Raw genomic sequence first — 19,619 nt, 5'->3', positions numbered from 1 at the left:
TCAATATTCTGACTCCGTAGAAGGAAGCTTGCTACACTTGAGCGCAGAACCTTGCTCTGGGTTCCAGCGAATTTTCATTTAAAACAAAATATAGTTGTAGAGCTGAAAGGGACCCTAAAGATCCTCTAGTCTAGTCCAACCCCCCACAATTCTCCCCACATGGGGATTGAACCTGCAACCTTGGCATTGTCAGCACCACATCCTAACCAGCTGAGCTATCCAGAAGTTGGGTTGAGGAGTTATGCTTGAAAGGGACTGGAAAAAGAAAATCGAGCATTGTTCGAAGCCAGACATGACCATAAACAACTTCTAGCAACTATCGGCTGCTGCAAAATGTGATGCTGGACTAAAACAGCTCAGGAATGGTCAAACCGTAGGACTTTGGAGGGAAGACGTCCACTTTGCTTTTCACTAGAAGAATCCTGAAGCTCACTAACCAGACCCAAGTGCAAAATAGCAGCCTGGAGACACAGCCCGGTGCAAACTGGGGGTGGCTTGAGCCAAATAGCTAACGCAAGAGCCCTGCTGAATCAGGCCTAAGTAGTCCAGCATCCTCCCCCCTGACCCTTTTCTAGCCTTCTTTCTCAGCTACAAAGCCTGAAATACGAAGACAGCATCAAATTCACTCTGTAACAAGGGAGGGAGGGGGACAAGAAAGCTTAAAAATAGAGTCAAGAGTGATGACTGCCCCATCTGATAGAAAGGTTATAGAGGAGAAGATGAGTGAGGAGTCAGTCCTATGACACCAAACGACAATGATAATGTTCAGGGCTCCTGCAGCAGGACTCTACAGCCAAAACCGAAAGCTTTCCATTTTACCAAGGGCACATCCACACCATACGTTTAAAGCAGTGTGATACCACTTTAAACCGTCGTGGCTTCCCCCAAAGAATCCTGGGAGATGTAGTTTGTTAAGGGTGCCAAGAGTTGCTGTGAGACCCACGTTCCCCTCCAAGAGCTACAATTCCAAGATTTTCCTGTGAAGGGAGGATTGGCTGTTAAAACCACTAGGGCAACTGTAGCTCTGTGAGGGGAATGGGTTTCCCTTAACCACCGACAGCTCCCAGAATCCTTTGGGAGAAGAAGCCCTGACTGTTTAAAACATCATACGTATGGTGTGAATGCGGCCGAGGGAAGCACAAACTCATTCCCCCCCCCACTTGCAACGAGCCAGGCGCCTTTTATCAGGCGTCTGCTAAATGTGTCGCTCTTCTTTATCTGCGGCACTCATTGCTCTTTCCGCCAGCACCACGCCGGCTTCACAAACATGGCAAATTGGGGCTGAGCTAGCTCCTCCAAGGCCTAGCCGGCTGGCCTGCCTCCCTCATTAATAAGTCCTTCAAAACACAAAAGCCAGCTCTCCTACCAAGAACAACTTGGGGGGTGAGAGTGGGAGCCTACTTTGGCAAACAGCCACCCAGCAAGCACGGCAAACATAGGAATGTTGGAAGCCAGCTTCAAATTAGAAGGTCGGGCTACTTTTCCATCTAGCCTACTCTGACTGGCAGCGGCTCTCCCAAGGTCTCAGGCAGAGGCCTTTCCCATCACCTGAAATCTGAACCAGAGTCCAAGTCCAACAAACTCTCCACTTGAAGCTCTTGCACCTCTCGAAAAAGGGTGTTCCTATATGCTACAACAGCAACAAGAATGTTAATTGCTAGAAACCGGAAGGGGGGTAGGACACCAACAAAGGAAGAATGGCAAACTAAATTGTACCAGTATTTGGAATTAGCAAGCATGACAGAGGCAATTAGGAACCAACCAAACCAAAAATTCCAAACGGAGTGGGAATGTGTAAAAGATTATCAGGGAAAACATTGTTCTCAAATAAAATCCCTGATACGTTCCGACTAAATTTTGCAAAGTAAAGATCAGATAGGTAAGATATATCAGGTATGTCCAACAGGTCGATCGCGATCTACTGGTAGATCCCTGGGAGGTTTTGGTAGATCGTGGTCGATCCCTGGGTCCCTTTCCACTGGTAAATTAGAATCTGGCCCGGCCCCCCACGCCCTGCCTCCATTGTCACATGATCTGCAGAACGGAAGACCGGGAATTTACTGAGTGAGGCTGTTAGTTTCCACAGCGATCTGTTGGTGAGTGGCTGTTCCCCTTTCTCCCTAAAAGAAGCTCAACAACTTTGACCAGAACCCCTAAAAAACGGGCAGTTTTTAATTCTGGGAGTAGATCGCAGTCTCTTGGGAGTTGGCCAGCCCTGAGATATATTATGTATTAGAAAGGCAATAAGGAAAAACAACATAGTTGAAAAGCGAAAGACGACAGAAGCTGAGGTGGTGGGAAGTCACTTGTGTAGAAATATTGTTATTGTTTGATTTTTTTTATATGTGTACAATATATGCTAAAGAGTGAACGGAATATGTAGACGAATAACCAATTTAAAACTCAATAAAAAGCAATTTTTAAAAAGAAGCAGCTTTTGCACCTCTCCAACCAGAAGACTAAACAAGCAACTACTGTACTGGCTTGTCCATCACTTCGTTTTATGTTTTCTGTATACCTTCCAAGAAACTTCTTTTCAGGGTTTCAATTCAAGTCCCACTTTTGCCATAATATGTGGTCTCGAGTGAGGCACTCCGAACCAGCCCTGCCACTTCACCTGAACTCTGAGTTCTGAAGAGGGTGAATGAGAACCATAAACCCCTTTTTTTGCAAATTAAAATGGCAGTACCAAAGATTTGTTAACGTTTTGCAACTGCACTCTATCTTTTTGTAATAAAATGTTAAGCAAAATAAATAGCTCATTTAAATATATCTGATTGTAGCTGAGATGCACTATTTCTTCAGACAAGGCAAAATTAAGTATGCTCAAATTCCAAGGTAGAAGCTGCTCATGCCTCTTCTGCTTATATAGGAACACAGGGCAAGTCAAATCTGTTACAATCAACAGGAGTTGCTTACCGCCTTCTGTAGGTGGGTCAACTGCACTCAAGAGCACTTTCTTCTTCCTCTTAAACACAGCCACATCACTAACCAAGCAAGCCGGCAGCTAGAAACCTGGAGGCAGCTTGCTCAAGCATGGCAATTACATTTGGATAGCAGGAGTGGGGAGAACCAATCTTTAAACTGGGGATAATTCAACCAGAGGGACGCGGGTGGCGCTGTGGGTAAAAGCCTCAGCACCTAGGGCTTGCCGATCGAAAGGTCGGCGGTTCGAATCCCCGCAGCGGGGTGCGCTCCCGTTGCTCGGTCCCAGCGCCTGCCAACCTAGCAGTCTGAAAGCACCCCCGGGTGCAAGTAGATAAATAGGGACCGCTTACTGGCGGGAAGGTAAGCGGCGTTTCCGTGTGCTGCACTGGCTCGCCAGGTGCAGCTTTGTCACGCTGGCCATGTGACCCGGAAGTGTCTCCGGACAGCGCTGGCCCCCGGCCTCTTAAGTGAGATGGGCGCACAACCCTAGAGTCTGTCAAGACTGGCCCGTACGGGCAGGGGTACCTTTACCTTTACCTTTAATTCAACCAGAGATTCAGGGGGGCAACATTACATATGCAAGTAGAGAGGTACTGTATAAGGATCATGAAAAACACTTTCCCCCAAACTATTTATGTCAGCCATAGTCAACCCGGATGTTGATGTTGTTGGACTTTCAACCCCCATCAGCTCCAGCCAGCATGGCTAAAGGATTATGGGAACTGTAGTCCAAAACCTGTGAAGGACATCAAGCTGATTCGAGTGAAGAGATAGGCCTATGAGCACACACTTTGCTCATTTTCACACACAAGTTTTTCCAAGTTGTTGCTTCCTCTGAATAGTCCCATTTATTAATCCTGAAGATGCCCTTCTTTACTCTGGGCCGTTCAACAATTAAGGCATTTTTGCAGGACCCACCTCTTCTGCTTTGGTTAATCTAAACTCTGCTGCTTTTGCTTGGAATTGTATTACTTGTTTCTGTAATTGCACATAAAATGTTTACTTATTTTTGATTGCATTGCTGTTTACAAACAAGCAAACCCGTTAGCGGACAGTTTGAAAATCTAAGGGAATTTCTACATCAAGAACTTCAGATGGATTTGTTCAAACTTTACAACTGTTGTTTGTGCCTCGTTTCTTGTTTTACAGTGGCTAAATATGTCTCATCCAAAGTTATGGGAGAATTCAATAGTAACTTTGTGGAAGAGCCTGTTCCCGACACCCCTAGTTTAAAATGCTCAGGTACCAGGTGCCGGCAAAGCCCTCTGTCGCTGCCAGTCAGAGTAGACAATACTGAGCTAGCTGGAACAATGGCCTGGTTCAGCAAAATGCACTTCCATATGTTCAATGATGTTGTATTGCGCCATAATCCAGTATACATTTTAAATATAATGAAGGCATTGTGGTATTATAAACAATGTATTTTCGTAGACTGCCTAGTGGGTTTCTTACCATCAAGCAGTACACAAATTCTGATTAAAAAGGAAGAGTGAAGGTTTTAATTCAGTTAGCTGGCAGGGCAGTTAATTGCAGCATTTGTTGACTGGGGGCAAACACTCTGGGTGTGCAGAAGCACAGGTGAAGGGTGTGGGCTTGGGGAGTTTCAAGGCCCAGACAAAGAGGCCCGGAGGGGCGCATTTGGCCCTGGACCCAAGGTTCCCCATCACTAATCGGTTGAGAGCCATAATCATAGGGTGATATTCAACTAAGAGAAGACCCACTAAAATTAATGGACCTAACTTAGTCATGTTCATTAGTTTCAGCTGCTCCAGGCATAGCTTAATACAGGCTTCCTTAGCCCTGGCCCTCCAGATGTTTTTGGCCTACAACTCCCATGATCCCTAGCTAGCAGGACCAGTGGTCAGGGATGATGGGAATTGTAGTCTCAAAACATCTGCAGGGCCGAGGTTGAGGAAACCTGGTTTAATACCACCCAAAGCATATAGCAGTGCCTCTTGCCTGACAGTCCCAGTTTTGAAGCTCTGATGTTAGGAAAGCCAAAACAAAACATGGGCAAAGCCTTCCTTCTTTTTAATCTTATGTACAATGCTTTGTCAAAATCAGGTGCCTTGTCCTTTTTTACTCAATATGGTATAAGTTCCTCTGCTATGCTAACTCAATTGAACAGCCCACTACACCACCTGTACGACAGACAAGCATGTGGAGAGGTTTTACTGAGAACTGAATTCTCATATCTGACAACTGAATGAGGCATTGTATTTTCAGCAGTTTCTTGGTTTTTTTTTACCCCTCCTCTGTATCTGTGTTTTATTTTTCTACTTTCACATTCCTTTTTATTCGCCATATCCATTATTTTTACTGTATTCTGTATGTGTTTATGTCAATAAAGTTTGATTTTTTAATGAAAAAATAGGTGTCTTTTTCGTAGGCAAATGATAACAACATTCTCAGCTTATCAGAATACAGACTGTAACTAACAAATGCCTTATTTACAATTTCCTAACAAGTTAAGATAATTGGAGGATTTCCAAGGCAGGTAACTGCTCAAGTGAACCGGCGCATAGTTACGAGTTTAGACTCCTGGAAACACAGACTGGTACTAGATTCTGATCACTTGTGAGCAAGCATGTTCTAGTTATTAAATGGTTCTTATTTGTTACTTCCTTCCTCTAGAAAACAAACTGAACAAGTGGCAAACCTGACTGAAATAAGCAAAGACCCACAGAGAAGCAAGTTCAATTAAAATGAAGGGTCTCACAAAGGGCACAGCTAGCAAAACTTTAAATTCAATCAGGGTAAAACCCAACAATTTAACACAAGAATCTCCATGTGGTGGGATTTAAATCCAAACACCTTGGTTTAATTGCACGTGTGTGTGTGTGTGTGTGTGTGTGTGTGTGTGTAAAAAACATTTTGCTATATTATAAGGGGGGGGTCAACTATACATAAATTCCTGCTTTTGCCAATTATCCTGGTACTGCAGACAAAGTATATTTGCATCAAAGTACCTGCAGCATCTTTTCTGACCTTTCCAGGCAGCCAAAGCCACACTCAGTAAAACGCTAAAGACCCAAGCATCTTTCAAATGTGCTGCAAGGCCTTGTTCGTTAAGTGGGCTTTCATAATGATCAATGTCAATCTGGAGGAGATGGGGAGTTGTAACATTTTTAAGGGTTTTCTTTCGACTTTAGTTCCCTTATCTTCAACTGGGCATTCTGTTCCAATCCCACAGCCCACTCTGGAGAACGGGAATTCCCTTGCAGCCCATACTATCGCAGAGTTTGAACTGAACTAGGCCCCAGGAGCCCAGCTGTCACAACAGAGGCTTTTGCAGGGAGACTCTGGCGGCTGAGGAACAGGACCCTCCCCAATTCCTCCCCAACTCCCAAGCCAGATAGCAATCTGGACCACACAACTTATCCCTCAGATAATTACCTCCTCCATCCAAATCCCTTCCCCTGCCAGTTCCAGTAACCTAGCATACACAGGAGTAAACTAAGAAGTCAGCTAAGGTGCCAGGACAGGCAGAAAAGGAAATTTCATGACACAGCTTTTAAAAGGACAAGAACTCTGACCTGATACTTTAATTGATTTTAAGAACTCTGTCCATTTCTGCATCCAGCGACTATTATGCACATATTTTAACATCTCCTCTCATTGCACCTAATTTTTTTCCTAATATTTTCTAAGGCTTGCACTGTTTATACCAGCCTTCCCCAACCTAGTGCCTCTAGATATTGCTGGACTATAATTCCCATCACTCCACTGGCTAGGGCTGATGGGAATTGTAGTTCCATATCTTAAGGGAGCTGGGGAGAGCCGTTTTACAAATTCCCCTGGCCTCTGCCTTTCTTACATGCTTCTACAGGCCCCTAGCCCAGGATCTGGCTTCTAATCCACAGGCCTAACACTGTAGGAGCACCACTCCTCCAGAGGTTTGGGATTCTTTTTTTCCTAAATCTACTGTTTTGCCATGTTTATAAATATCGTGCGCACACCCCGGTCCCAGTCTCAACATTCTGCGTACTTGGCACTGGAGAGTTCTCCTTCAGGAAGGCTCTCAGAAAACAATCAACCCAGCACATTGGCACAAGGTGTGGCACCACTGTGGCCATCCAAAAACACTGTTCCCGAAAACAAGACCTCCCATGAATTCTTGCTACCCAGGGTAAAGAAGAAAGATGTGTCATCTTGCTCAGCTACGGATTTGGCTTATCCAGACAGAACACAATCAGCCCCTCTCTCTCTCTCTCTCTCTCTCTCTCTCTGTGTGTGTGTGTGTGTGTACACACACATAGTTTTCGGGCAAATTTCACCTTCTACAAAAGGAGGCGGCTCTAGGCCTAGAAGCCACAGTCTTATCTTGCAACCCCCACCCTAAAAATGTCAGAGGACTGCTTCCGATTACACAGCAGGGAGGGAAAGGTACTTCGCACATGCTCAGAAGCATGGTCAGCTTTCCTTCACTTGTGAAAGAAGTTCCAATTAGTATCCAATTAGACAACGGTTTTCTACCTGCTGCATATGCCAGTCTCCTCCATACAGCCTGCACTGGTTAGCTTGTGATTCGCTACCTTATCAAACCCACTCAATGCCAGCTACCTGCACTAGGGGGCAAGAAATCTCACTTCGGAGAACCCTTAACAAAGGCAAACGACACTCTGTCTTCTGTTATCGTGCTTGGGCAGTTTGCAAGCAAGAGTCGAAGCTCACTGCTTTTTTCCCTCCCATCACCACCAAAATCAGACACAGCACCAAACCGGACCCAGCCATAATCTCCTATGAGGACCACAACAGCTTTGCTCTCCATCCAAGTCACTTGCTTCAGGGGGCTTTGTTCATCCCTGGGCCAACACAATGACAGGAGGAGGAACTTACTCAGGGGAAACGGCACTGCAATTGACAGTTGAGCACAGGCCATCAGTCAGCAAGCGGAAGCGGAGTCAGTAGAGCTTTCGGAACGTCAGCCAAAGTCATCACCAAGCAATATGCCACAGCCTGACCTCTCTTAGATACCACGCCGACCTCCCGGGCGGACTTGCCTCCTCGCAGGTGCCCTTTACCCCCACCACCACTGACAAGGTCAGAGAGCAGAAAAGCAGCAGTTCGGGCAGTTAATTGTCAAATCCCACAGCTAAGGCTCTCCTCCGGCCATTGCACAGCTTGGGTCTGACAACAGGAGGAGAGCAATGCTGGAAGAGGAAAAAGGTCCAGCTAGTCTCATTAGAGCTCAGTTGGTCACAGTGCGGTGCTGACAGCACCAAAGTTGCGGGTTCGATCCCCAGAAGGAACAGCGGCATATTCCTGTATTGCAGGGGCTTGGACTAGATCAGCCTTTCTCAACCTGTGGGTCCCCAGATGTTGTTAAACTACAACTCCCATCACCCCTAGCTAGCAAGGCCAGAGCTCAGGGATGATGGGAGTTGTAGTCCAACAACATCTGGGGACCCACAGGTTGAGAACCACTGGACTAAATGATCCTCAGGGTCCCATTCAACTCTATGATTCTCTGATTCTTAGTCCAGGAAGCTGTAGGCAGGTAGGTGCCTTGTGGAGTCTCACAAGCAGGGCATGAGGAAAACAGCCCTTCCCAGCAAGTTGTTTTCACAAGTACAGCAATGAGGTTCTTTTTGTCTCTCATGCCTACCAGTAGCTGTTCACAGACCTACCCTTTATCAACGACCCCCTGAGTGGTGGGGAACATAAAGGTAAAGGGACCCCTGATGATTAGGTCCAGTCGTGACCGACTCATGTGGCCAGCATGACTAAGCAACTTCTGGCGAACCAGAGCAGCGAACGGAAACGCCGTTTACCTTTCCGCCAGAGTGGTACCTATTGATCTACTTGCACTTTGGCGTGCTTTCGAACTGCTAGGTTGGCAGGAGCAGAGACCAAGCAACGGGAGCTCACCCGGTCACGGGGATTCGAACTGCCGACCTTCTGATCAGCAAGTCCTAGGCTCTGTGGTTTAACCCACAGCGCCACCCGCATCCCTTTTGGTGGGGAACATGCAGCCCTCCAAATGCTATTGGGGCTCCAAACTCCCGCCAGTCCCAAGCAGCGTGGCCAATGGTGGGAGTTACTGTGCGTTGTTCTGGTCACCTCGCCTCAGGATATCGAAAAGGGACCAAAATGATCCAAGGGGGTGTGGAGCGACTCTGATTTAAAGAAAGATTCAGAGTTTGGGATGCTTTTAGTTCAGAGAAAGAGGCGGCATGGCAGAAGTTTTTAAAACTACGCACAGCACAGAGGTAGAGGAGACTTTCTCCCTCTCTTAACACTAGAACTTCTGGACCTTCTGCTGGAAGATTCAGGGTGGACGAAATGAAGTATTTATTTGCACAGGAGAGGGGGAAGCTATGGAATTTGCTCCCACGGAGGGAGCGATGGTCACCAACTTGGATGGCTTTTAAAGAGGATTAGACAAGTTCATGAAGGACAAAGGCAATCCATGGTTACTTGCCATGATGGCTATGATCTGCCTCCATGGTTGGAAGCAATAATGCTGCTGAATATCAGTTACCAGAAATCACAGGAGGCAAGAGTGTTCTTGTGCCCAGTCCTGCTTGTGGGTTTCCTAGAGGAGAAGAGGATGCAGGAGCATCTTATTTGGTCCAACCAAATATGGAAGGGTCAAAGTTCCCCACCCCCATTCTAATTAACTTACAGCGGCCCTTGCCTACATGGTACCCTCTAGATGTCTTGGACTGCATCTCCCATCAGCCTTGGCCAGCGCACGTATGCTAGCTGGGAATGATAGGAGTTATAGTTCAAAACATCCGGAGGGCAGCAGGTTGGCAAGGGTTGGCCTCCAGCAGTAAATGCAGACCAACGCACATCCATGCATCCCACCAAATTCAAGGCTGTATTTGCTCATGTCTCTCTTGCTCCAGAGCACCAAGGCTAAAATGCAAGAACAGTTTGTCCCCTGCAGAGCAAAACAAACTGGGTGTTCAAGAGAGAATGCAACACTGGGAAATGCAGGTTCATTGTTTTTTGCCCAAAGAACAGAGTAAATCACATATTCTGTCCAGCAAAGGGTAACTGAAGCTAACACTCTGCTTAAGTGGCAACTTCGGGCAGTATACATATAACACCACTTAACCCCCAACTGAACCATTTCAGCAGCCTCAAGATCTCTATGATTTTACCAAAATTCAACTACCCTATCAAAGAATAAAATGGGACAAGGAGCATTGAAATGCGTCAGAAGACTGGCTTTCAAACCTGCATCCTGGTGACAAACGCATAACAATGCAAAATATATACTAAGAAGTCCCCGAGCATGGGGAAAGCAAGATGTGCTCAGCAGTTGAAGCCTCTAATTTCATTATCATTGTCACCGCTTCTCTGCAAACAGCTTAATAGACAAAGCGCTGGAGACAACGAACGCCTTGAGCTACAGAAAACCAGCAGAGTTAGCTGCAGATCTTGGCAGAATAATTCCATAAAGAAAAGGGGGAGGGCGAGTGCCTTAAATGCTTTTGTGCACTGCTTGCTGAACTGACCTCTAACAGCAGCAACACTCCAGGTGATCATCCAGGTGACAGAAAGCCACAACCAGAGCAGGGACAAGCCAAGGAATGCCTGGAGGACAGCAGGTTAGTATGGCGAGATCTACCTGGCTGCACAACTAGGCTACTTCACACTGAGCAGCCACTCAAGTTCTCCTGAAATGATGGCCCAAGGTGTTGTAAACAAAATCCCATATAGTCACCTCTAAGAGGTTTATTTTTTTTAAGAGCAAAGTGCATGTGTGTGCATGCACATTCATAATCCCGCAAACTCAATGCAACTCCGTGTCTAAACAAAAGGCAGTTGCTTGGTGCCTATTCTGCAATGCACAGAAGCAACCCTACAGCAGCCAAGATGGGCAAGAAGAGTCCTTGGGAATCTGAACTTTTAAGACGCTGATTTATGTTCTGCCCTAACCGTCTAGGGGTTATGGCTATGCCTGGGCCCAGGCCCTCAGAGCATTACTTGCGAGTGACGTTTCAGTTGCAGCAAGGCAATGCTCTTATAAATAGATAAGATAAACAAACATAGAACAACAAACAAAGTTAAGTAATGATGCTGACAAGGATGCAGGTTCTTTGGCCATCCCTTTGAAACGTCAGGCATTGTTGGGAAACAAGTCCTGAAAGAGATCAGCAGAATCCAGTTGCCAGGTTTTTCACCCCACCCCCTCTGCTGTTCCTGGGCACACAGCAGATCTAGGAGTTTGAATCAAGCCCCTGGTGGGGAGGACTACAGCTCAGGGCCTTGCCTTTGCATGCGGGTCACAGGTTCGATCCCCGATTTCTCCAGATAGGGCTCAGGGGGTCCCGTTTGAAAGAGGTGCTGCCGGCCAGTGCAGGCGATGCAGAGGTAGATGAAACCATGATCCGACTCTAGTAGATGGTAGCTTCCTATATACCCATCAGCTGCTGGGCTGTGTTTGACTCAACAGGCTCCAAGCTGCACTGGCCAACTCTACAGGTGCAAGTCGAGAGGATGTGTGGCATTCCAGTCCTAGGAGCTGCCTTGTGATCCTTGCCTACAGCTGTCTCCACAGCCCCTTGCCTTAGGCAAGATCTTCACACACAGAGCTGGATTGCAGCTTCCCGACTCCCCTTGAATTCTTGTTTGGCCAGACTGCTGGCAAAGTACTGCAGAGAGCGGCAGAGTGCTTCAGTCCGCTCTATGGCCACGGCCACAACCAGAGAGCAGGACAGCTGAGGGAGGGAACAGAGCCTTTCTTCAACTTTGTCCCAATGGCAAACAGCTGCTCCAGGCTTCATTTCACAGCAGCGACTCAGGGGGAAGGCAAGACCAGCTGTTGGAGAGCTTCTCAAATGGCAACGACGGCGGCGTGTGCAGAGGGCCCGCAACCACACAACACATTTGGCCCAAGGGTGCTGGCCTAAATTCTGCCATTTACTCGGGTGAGGAGAGCAGAGGAGATGATGAAAGCCAGTGGCTGGAGGGCCATGTGTTAGATGAGAAAGAACAAACCGAAGCTCAGTGCAGACAAGATGTGGCGTGCGGCATTTGGGACATTCTGCCGCCCATCTTGGAAGAGTCAGGTCTACAGCTTTCAGGGGTGGTCAGATCCAAAGCTCAGGGGATTCTGTGCTACAAAGCTGCTTTCAGTGGCTTCAAAATGGATGCAACAGATGCACCCCCTTTCTTGGAAAGAAAACACCATGCCACAATTAGCCCCACGTCAGTAACATCCAGATTCAGACTACTACAGGGATGAGGAACTTGTGGATATCATTGACTCCAATTCCCTGGTCAGAAACCAGGGATAGAACTGGGAGTCCACCTTCATGTGCTACAATGAAGCTGCCTCCGACGATTGTTCCAAAACTTTCATGGGAGCTGAACACAGTGGTCAGATTATAAACAAGGATTCACTGGTCTGGTTCAGACATATTTCAATTTAATAAGCCTTCATGTGCCTGAAGCCAGTGACCCCTTCCACTGTACGTGACTCAGATTTTCCAGGTTAGTCCATCATATTGGGAAACTACAATTACCAGGTTCAGAACAAACCAAGACCCTAAGCCAACTACAAACCATGGGTCAAGATTCTGGTTTGTTGCAATCGAGGAAGCTCTGGAGTCGAGCTGCAGAGCACTTGCCTTGAATGCGGAAGGTCGCAGGTTCAACCATCAGCATCTCCAGGTAGAGCCGAGGGTGTTACCTGCCTGAAACCCTGGAGAGTCAGGGTATAGACAATACCGAGCTAGACGGACCATTGGTATGACTCCATGTATAAGGTCGCTTCCTCTGTTCCTGTAACTGTAGTTTCCCAGCTCAGGTATAATTAATTCACCTGGCAAGCCTTCAATCACGGCGAGTGGAGAAGGAAAGGGGGCGGCAGGGGCTGGCAGAAAGCTCAAGCGTAACTCAATTTAAGTCAAGGTATGCCTGAGCTGAATCATGGTAATGAACCCACATTAAAAGATCTACGTACTGGCTTTGGCTGTAACAACTTGGGGTCAGAGTATCTGAATGACCAACTGTTCCTGGCGACTTAGGTCTTCACACAAGACACTCCTGGGATTAAACCTTGTCTGTGATGCTCCCCCATTCCTTGAACACCCTCCCCAGACATGTTTACGCAGCCATCTCCGCTGTTAGCATTTAGGAACCCAGCAAAATCTGTTTAAATCTTAGCTTTTTAAAAAGAAGATAAAATGGTTTGCTAGTTTTATCTTACTGGTCTTCTACTTTTTGTGTGTGGTTTTTTTTGTCGTTTAAAATTAATTTTAGTACTGTTTTGAGTTGCAAGCTGCCTTGGAAAACACAGAGTGGTATTCAACTATGTTTTACTCTGAGTACACTCACTGAAAATTCATGGGCATGGCTAAGCTAGGGCCATTAATTTCAACAGGTCTACTCTGAGAAAAACAGCTGAATACCACCCATGTGGTGGGAAAGTAGGAGCAGAAATGCTTTAGGCATTACTCTGTCAATCATAGTAGCTGAATGGAGCCCTCTAGGTTCAGAATATCAATGGGGAGAGGGGGGAGGCTGCTGCTAGGGTGTGCCTGGATGACCACTGGTGGAGGAGGTGGGCCAGGTTGCTGGATTAGATTAAGTCTTGATCTGATGCAGCATGAGTCTTATGCTCAGAAACTACAATTATACAAGAGAGAGAGAGAGAGAGAGAGAGAGAGAGAGAAGCACACTCACAGAGAAGAGAAAGGAGCTGCGGCAATCGCTTACAGATTTCAGGCAAAATATACCACTCCCTTTTGGGGATTTGTCACTGTTTCCTAATCATTGCTCATCAGGAGACATTCACCATTAAGTTAGGGCTGCAAAACACACCAGTTTCCAAACTTATCAACTTCCAAACAACTTTAGGGATGATGGCTTAAGGGTGCCTCCAAAAATCTGTGAACCACCTTCCTGGGCTACAGTTTGCTAACATAAAGTTATTGCTGGAGCATAACTTCCAACGGCCATGCTGACTGGGGCTGGTAGGAGCTGGAGGTGAACATCTGGAAAGCCACAAGTTCCACATCTGTGCTTTAAAATAAGAGATGGTGGAGTTTACTTTTCACTCTTTCCACTGAACCAACTCCTCTACCAATCCCAATGGTCAGGGTTTATGGGAGTTTTAGCCAAACAGCATTGTTCCATCCCCTTAAAAGGCAGGGGAGGGAACAATTGTCATTCTCTTTGAGCAACTGCTTGAGTGGTTTAGGAAGAGTTGCACTTGCACATGATGTTTCTATGGGTGTGTACCGTTTGCCTTTTTTAAAAAATTATATTTTGCAGCTCAGGTAAAGATGTCTAATACTTGGGACGGGGCTCTAGGAGTGGGAACATGTTCAAAACACTTAAAACACATGCAGAATGTTGGGACTTTCCTATATATACTGTGGAGTTGTTGATCAAAAATAAAGCAAGCTGCGGTTTTATTTTATGCAGAGTTATATCTGGCCTTTCTTCTGCCATGAAACCTGAGGTGGTCAACGTGGACCTCCCATCCAGACCTGCATAGCTTCTGGAAGGGGGCTGAATGATGCGTTTTCAAACCACGCCTTCATCTGTAATCCTAAATAAATTAGTGGATTCTAGAAACTCTCAGTAGAGAGCAAATGGCACACTGCCCCACTACACCTCTACCTGCCTGCCCTTTTACTACCAGTCCAGTGGATGCTGCTGCATGTGAGCTAGCCCACAAGTCTATCCTCAGCCAACCCCCACCTCAGCCTCAGCAACCCCCTTTTCCCCTTGACATCTGGTGGGAGGGTGCCACTACCGAGAAGGCCCTCTGCCTGGTTCCCTGTAACTTCACTTCTTGCAGTGAAGGAACCACCAGAAGACCCTCGGAGGTGGACCTCAGTGTCCAGGCTGAACAATGCAGGTGGGGACACTCATTCAGGTATACAGGGCCGAGGCTGTTTAGGATTTCAAAGGTCAGCACCAACACTTTGGATTGTGCTGGGAGCCAATGTAGATCTGGTGTTACATGGTCCCAGCGGCCACTCCCAGTCACCAGTCTGGCGGCCGTAGCGGAGGAGAACAGGGGCAAATGTAGAATGACTTGGCTGCATCCCTGACTCTAGCTCCACCTACTGTTGGCCTCCCTGTCTTACACCCTATGAGGCCCAAATGGCACAGCAACCACTGTGAACAGTGCATACATGAGCCCTTGGTGCACGCTGCATCCTTTTCTTCGGCCTGCCCAGCAACTTTGTAGCAAACAAGCCTATGACTCACCTGAGGAAAATAAGCATCTCCCCAGGCAAAAAAGTTATAGCACCATAAGCCAATACAGTCATACCTCGGGTTACAAACACTTCAGGTTGCGTTTTTTCAGGTTACGGACTGCCGAAACCCGAAAATACCGGAAAGGGTTACTTCTGGGTGTCGGCGGTCGCGCATGCGCAGAAGCGCTAAATCGTGCTTTGTGCATGTGCAGAAGCACCGAACTGCAACCCACGCGTGCACAGACGCGGGTTGCAAACACTGCGGGTTGTGAACGTGCATCCCGCACGGATCATGTTCGCAACCCAAGCGTCCACTGTATATGTAAGGACGTAGCTATAATGGGATAAATCACTATTACTGTATTAATGATTTCTATGTGTTGACAAAGATGGAGGAACAGAAGGAGTGAGAGAATATTAACCAAAATGGAAAGTTCTGCACCACTGTGTTTTTAAAAGTCTGGTATTGACACCTCAAACATCGTAATACCTCCCTGAAAAAGAGCGGGCGATGTTGATGGTTTTAACACAACCAAGAGTCTCAGGACTACCTTAAAGACTAGTAACTGAATTGTGACATAAGCTTATGGCACAATACAGCTGCCAAATCTTCATACAGGCCACAATTTAGACTGCTACAGGTTGTCTGGACTTCTTAAATCCTAGTCCGGCAACCAAGATTTGAAGAGCTCAGCTAGATCTGTCCAAAGGCCCATGGCTAGTCCAGCATCCTGTTTCTCACAGCAGCCGGCCGGACGCCTGTGGGGAAGCCTGCAAGCAAGACATTGGCGCAACAGCACTCTCCCCACCTGTGATTCTCAGCAAATGTTATTCAAAGGCATGTTGTTTCTGACAATGGAGGCAAAACACAAGGCAGTGTGGCTAGTTGCATTGAGTTTCCATGAGTTTGTCTAAATCTCTTTTAAAGCCATCCAAGTTGGTGTCCATCACTACACCCTTGTAGGAGAGAATTTCATAGTTCAACTTTCTTCTGCTCGCCCATTCAGTTTTAACTGAGTGGCCCCAGGATCTAGTATTGCAAGATGCATGCCTACTTTTATAAAACTCTATGGCCCTATCCTTATCTGCCTCTTCCTAAACCAAAGTTGCTTGCGATTGCTCTTGCAGCATCCTATACAAATTCAGATAAAACACTGCAGTGAACGGGGAGAACTGTGCCATCCTCAAGGGAACGAGAAGAAAATGATTCTGCTAACCTAAAACCCAGATTTAAAAGCAAAGGAAATAATTCAGCATCCGGCTGTTCCAGTCCCATCTGCGCAACCAATTTCAGCTTACCAGATGGCACGATCCCTCTCTGCTACCCCACACATTGTCCTGGAGGTTATTCGGACCCCAAACCCAGCCAATTTCAGGGACACATGGGGGCAGGGATAGCCCCACTGCACAAACGGGAGTCCCTGTGTAGGGCTTCTGTTGACAGGGTTTGTTAGGTGAATCTTAACCATAGTAGCTAACAAATCATTTTTTAAGCTTGAGATGTAGCTCAGTAGGTAGAGTATAAGACTCAATTTTAGGGTCTACATGACCCTCAAGGTCCCCTCCAACAGCATTAAAAGTTATTAGAATCATAAATAACTTTTAATGCCGTTCCTAAACAGGAAGAAAATTTTAAAAAACACACATTAAGGGGCAAGCCTGTCTCAAGAAGGAGCCCTAACATTTAAAAGTAAAGGTACCCCTGCCCGTACGGGCCAGTCGTGTCCGACTCTAGGGTTGTGCGCCCATCTCACTTAAGAGGCCGGGGGCCAGCGCTGTCCGGAGACACTTCCGGGTCATGTGGCCAGCGTGATGAAGCTGCTCTGGCGAGCCAGCACCAGCGCAGCACACGGAAACGCCGTTTACCTTCCCGCTATAAAGCGGTACCTATTTATCTACTTGCACTTAGGGATGCTTTCGAACTGCTAGGTGGGCAGGAACTGGGACCGAAAGACGGGAGCTCACCCCGCCGCGGGGATTCGAACCGCCGACCATGCAATCGGCAAGCCCTAGGCGCTGAGGTTTTACCCACAGCGCCACCCGCGTCCCTAAATCAAGCTTTAAATCAGGGATAGAGAACCGATAGTCTCTGAGCCCTGACAATGGGCTGGGATCGATGGAAATCAAAGTCCATCCTCATCTGGAAGACCACAAGTTCCTTATCCCTGAGTCAAGCCTGATTCACCCACAGCACAAACCTATGTGGGTCTACTTGGCTGTATGTCTCTCTGTGGTTAATGGGGGCTTACTCTCTGGTAACCATGTTTAGGATTGCAGACTCAGTTCCCAACAGAGGCTCAACTCTGTACACAGTGGGGAGTGATCCCTATTTAATTCTATAGGACTTGCTTCCCAGTAGACAAGCACAGGATGGCACTGTGATTCTTGCCCTCAAAACTAGAGGGATCAGCAGAGGAAACCCACCAGGGGACTGGCTGTAGTTTTGTTTAGTTCCAGGCTCTGGGTCAGCCTGTCAGTTCCACCCACTGCCACTTTACAGGGAAGCAAACACCCAGCACACGCAAACTAACACGTGCATGTTGAAAGCCCAGCCCCACTGAACTCAATGGGGCTTCTTCTGCACGAGGTAAGGAAGGGACAGGGGTCTCCAAGTTTGCCTACTGATTTGCAGGCTCGTGAGGTGGGTGGGGAATCCCCTGTTGCAAAACACAGGCGCACCTTTCTCCCCCGAGGATGCTGCAACGGATTTGCCCCGACCTTTCACCCGAACGCAACACGGGCTGGGAAAACATCCGAGGTGACCCCTCCGCTGCATTTCCCCCTTTCCGCGATGCATTTCGAAGTGAAGGGCTCGCGCAACGACCGGGGGGCGGCGGGAGGCCTTCCTAGAGCTGAATCCGGGCCAGAGCGGGGCGTGCCTTTCCGGTGCCGGGGCTGGCTGGCTAGGCCCATGGCTGGCTCCCCTTCCGGTATCAATTGCCCAAGACCCAGCCAGCCCGGAGCTGCTCTCTCCAAAGCCGACGGGTGCATTGACTCGGGGCGCTCCGACGGAGCACGTGCACCTGAGACAACGGTGCTTCCGAGCATGTCAAGAGCTCCATCCCCTTTCTACAGGCAGAGGAGCAGCACAGGACCCCTATTATCCAGAAATAACCCCCCTTACACGCGATCTGCCCTCTCTCCCCCCGCCCCGGTTACCTTCTTCATGATGCCCGTCTTCCTCTTGCTGAACGTGGTGTATCTCCGCAGCTTGTTGTCGATGAATTCCATCTTGATCTTGACGCGGCCGCGGGTCTTCTTGCCCGGCTTGGCGCCGCTGACGGCGCCGCTCGCCCCGCCGTAGCCCCCCGCCGCTGCAGCCGCTGCAGCCGCCGCCACGGCCGCCGCCTCGGGCCCCCCCACCACCACCCCGAGCTCCATGTCGCCCAAAGTCCGCTTCACGCCGCGCCGGTCGCCCACCAGCTCCTCCTCCTCGCCAGACTCCGAGTTGCCTTCGCTGTCGCTCGCCGCCGCCGCCGCCGCCACGGCCGCCCCCAAGTCCCGGTCGCGCTCGAAGCGACCCGCGGCTGCCCCAGGGCCGCTCGGAGGGCCCGTCCCGTTGCCCGGGCCGCCGCGCACTCCCGCAGAAGCCGCCGCCGCCGCCGAAGCAGAAGAAGCAGCGCCGCCGCCGCCGCCGTTCGCCCCGCGGGACAGCCCCGCGCCCGGCCGGCCCGAGGACGTCCTCGCCATGCCCATGACCGAGCTCCGGGGCAGGGCGGCAGCGCCGTTCCCGGCCCCGCTGGGTAACATGGTGCCGCCGCCGCCGCCTCCTCTCAGCGCCAGTGTGGGACGGACGGGTCGGGTCAGGCCGGCGCTGCCATGGGCCCCGGAGCCGGCAGGCTGGGCCCGGCCCCCTCCGCGCTCTCGCTCTGCCCTGCCGCCGCCGCCTTCGCCCGCCTCTCGCTCACGCTCCACGCAGGACCCGCGCCGGCCCGGGGAGCCCCCTCGCTCCCTCCGCCTCCTCCTCCTTCCTCGCCGCCGCCTCCTCCTCCTCCTCCTGCCGCGCTGCCTTTCCCCCCATATAAAGCGATACAATGTTGCCTTTTATGGCGAGGGCGCTCCTTATATGGTGCGAGCCGGCGCTTTGCATCTATTGGCCGACCCCTCCGCGGCGCCCGCGCGCCGTTGGCTGGCGGGGGCCGGGCTCGCCTCGCCGTTGGACGGGGCGGGAGAGGGCTCGTTTGCATACATTCCAAAAGAGCTGCGTTCGCCGAGACGTCACTCGGAGGCGCAGCTCTTAAAAGGGAAAGCGGGGCGGCGCTTCTCCCGAGCAAAGAGGAGGCGGGGCAGCAGCAGCCGCTGCCTGGGAGGGAGGAAGGGACGCAAGGAAGGAGAGCGTGGATTGAGCAAGAGAGACAAGGAGCCGGGGGCGGACGGGAGGAAATATCCCCGGGGGCTCAGCAGCTGAAAGACTGCTGGATCCAAGGGGGGGGGGGAGGAGAAGCCCTGCGTGTTTACTCGCGAGTAAGCCCACCGAGTTTCATGTTCTTTTTTTTACTCACAAGTAGGTCTTGGAGG

General features: G+C 49.2%; 1 protein-coding gene across 2 annotated transcripts in view; it reads right to left on the bottom strand.

Moving 5' to 3' along the window:
- The window catches only part of SRF (serum response factor), a 74,153-nt gene extending 55,184 nt beyond the window's left edge, over nt 1-18,969 (bottom strand). Inside the window, exon 1 of one of the 2 annotated variants that reach the window (XM_082217618.1) lies at nt 18,261-18,969. In XM_082217618.1, the coding sequence (XP_082073744.1) occupies nt 18,261-18,851 (591 nt within the window). In that variant the 5' untranslated portion in view covers nt 18,852-18,969. The remainder of the gene's footprint in view (nt 1-18,260) is intronic. The other variant, XM_082217619.1, reaches the window with a different exon arrangement.
- Between the last annotated feature and the right edge of the window lie 650 nt (nt 18,970-19,619).

Source organism: Podarcis vaucheri (assembly GCF_965113315.1).
Source record: "Podarcis vaucheri genome assembly, chromosome: 3".
Taxonomy (NCBI): domain Eukaryota; kingdom Metazoa; phylum Chordata; class Lepidosauria; order Squamata; family Lacertidae; genus Podarcis; species Podarcis vaucheri.
The sequence above is the reverse complement of the archived record's forward strand: the minus strand, read 5'-3'. Positions and strand labels throughout refer to the sequence as shown.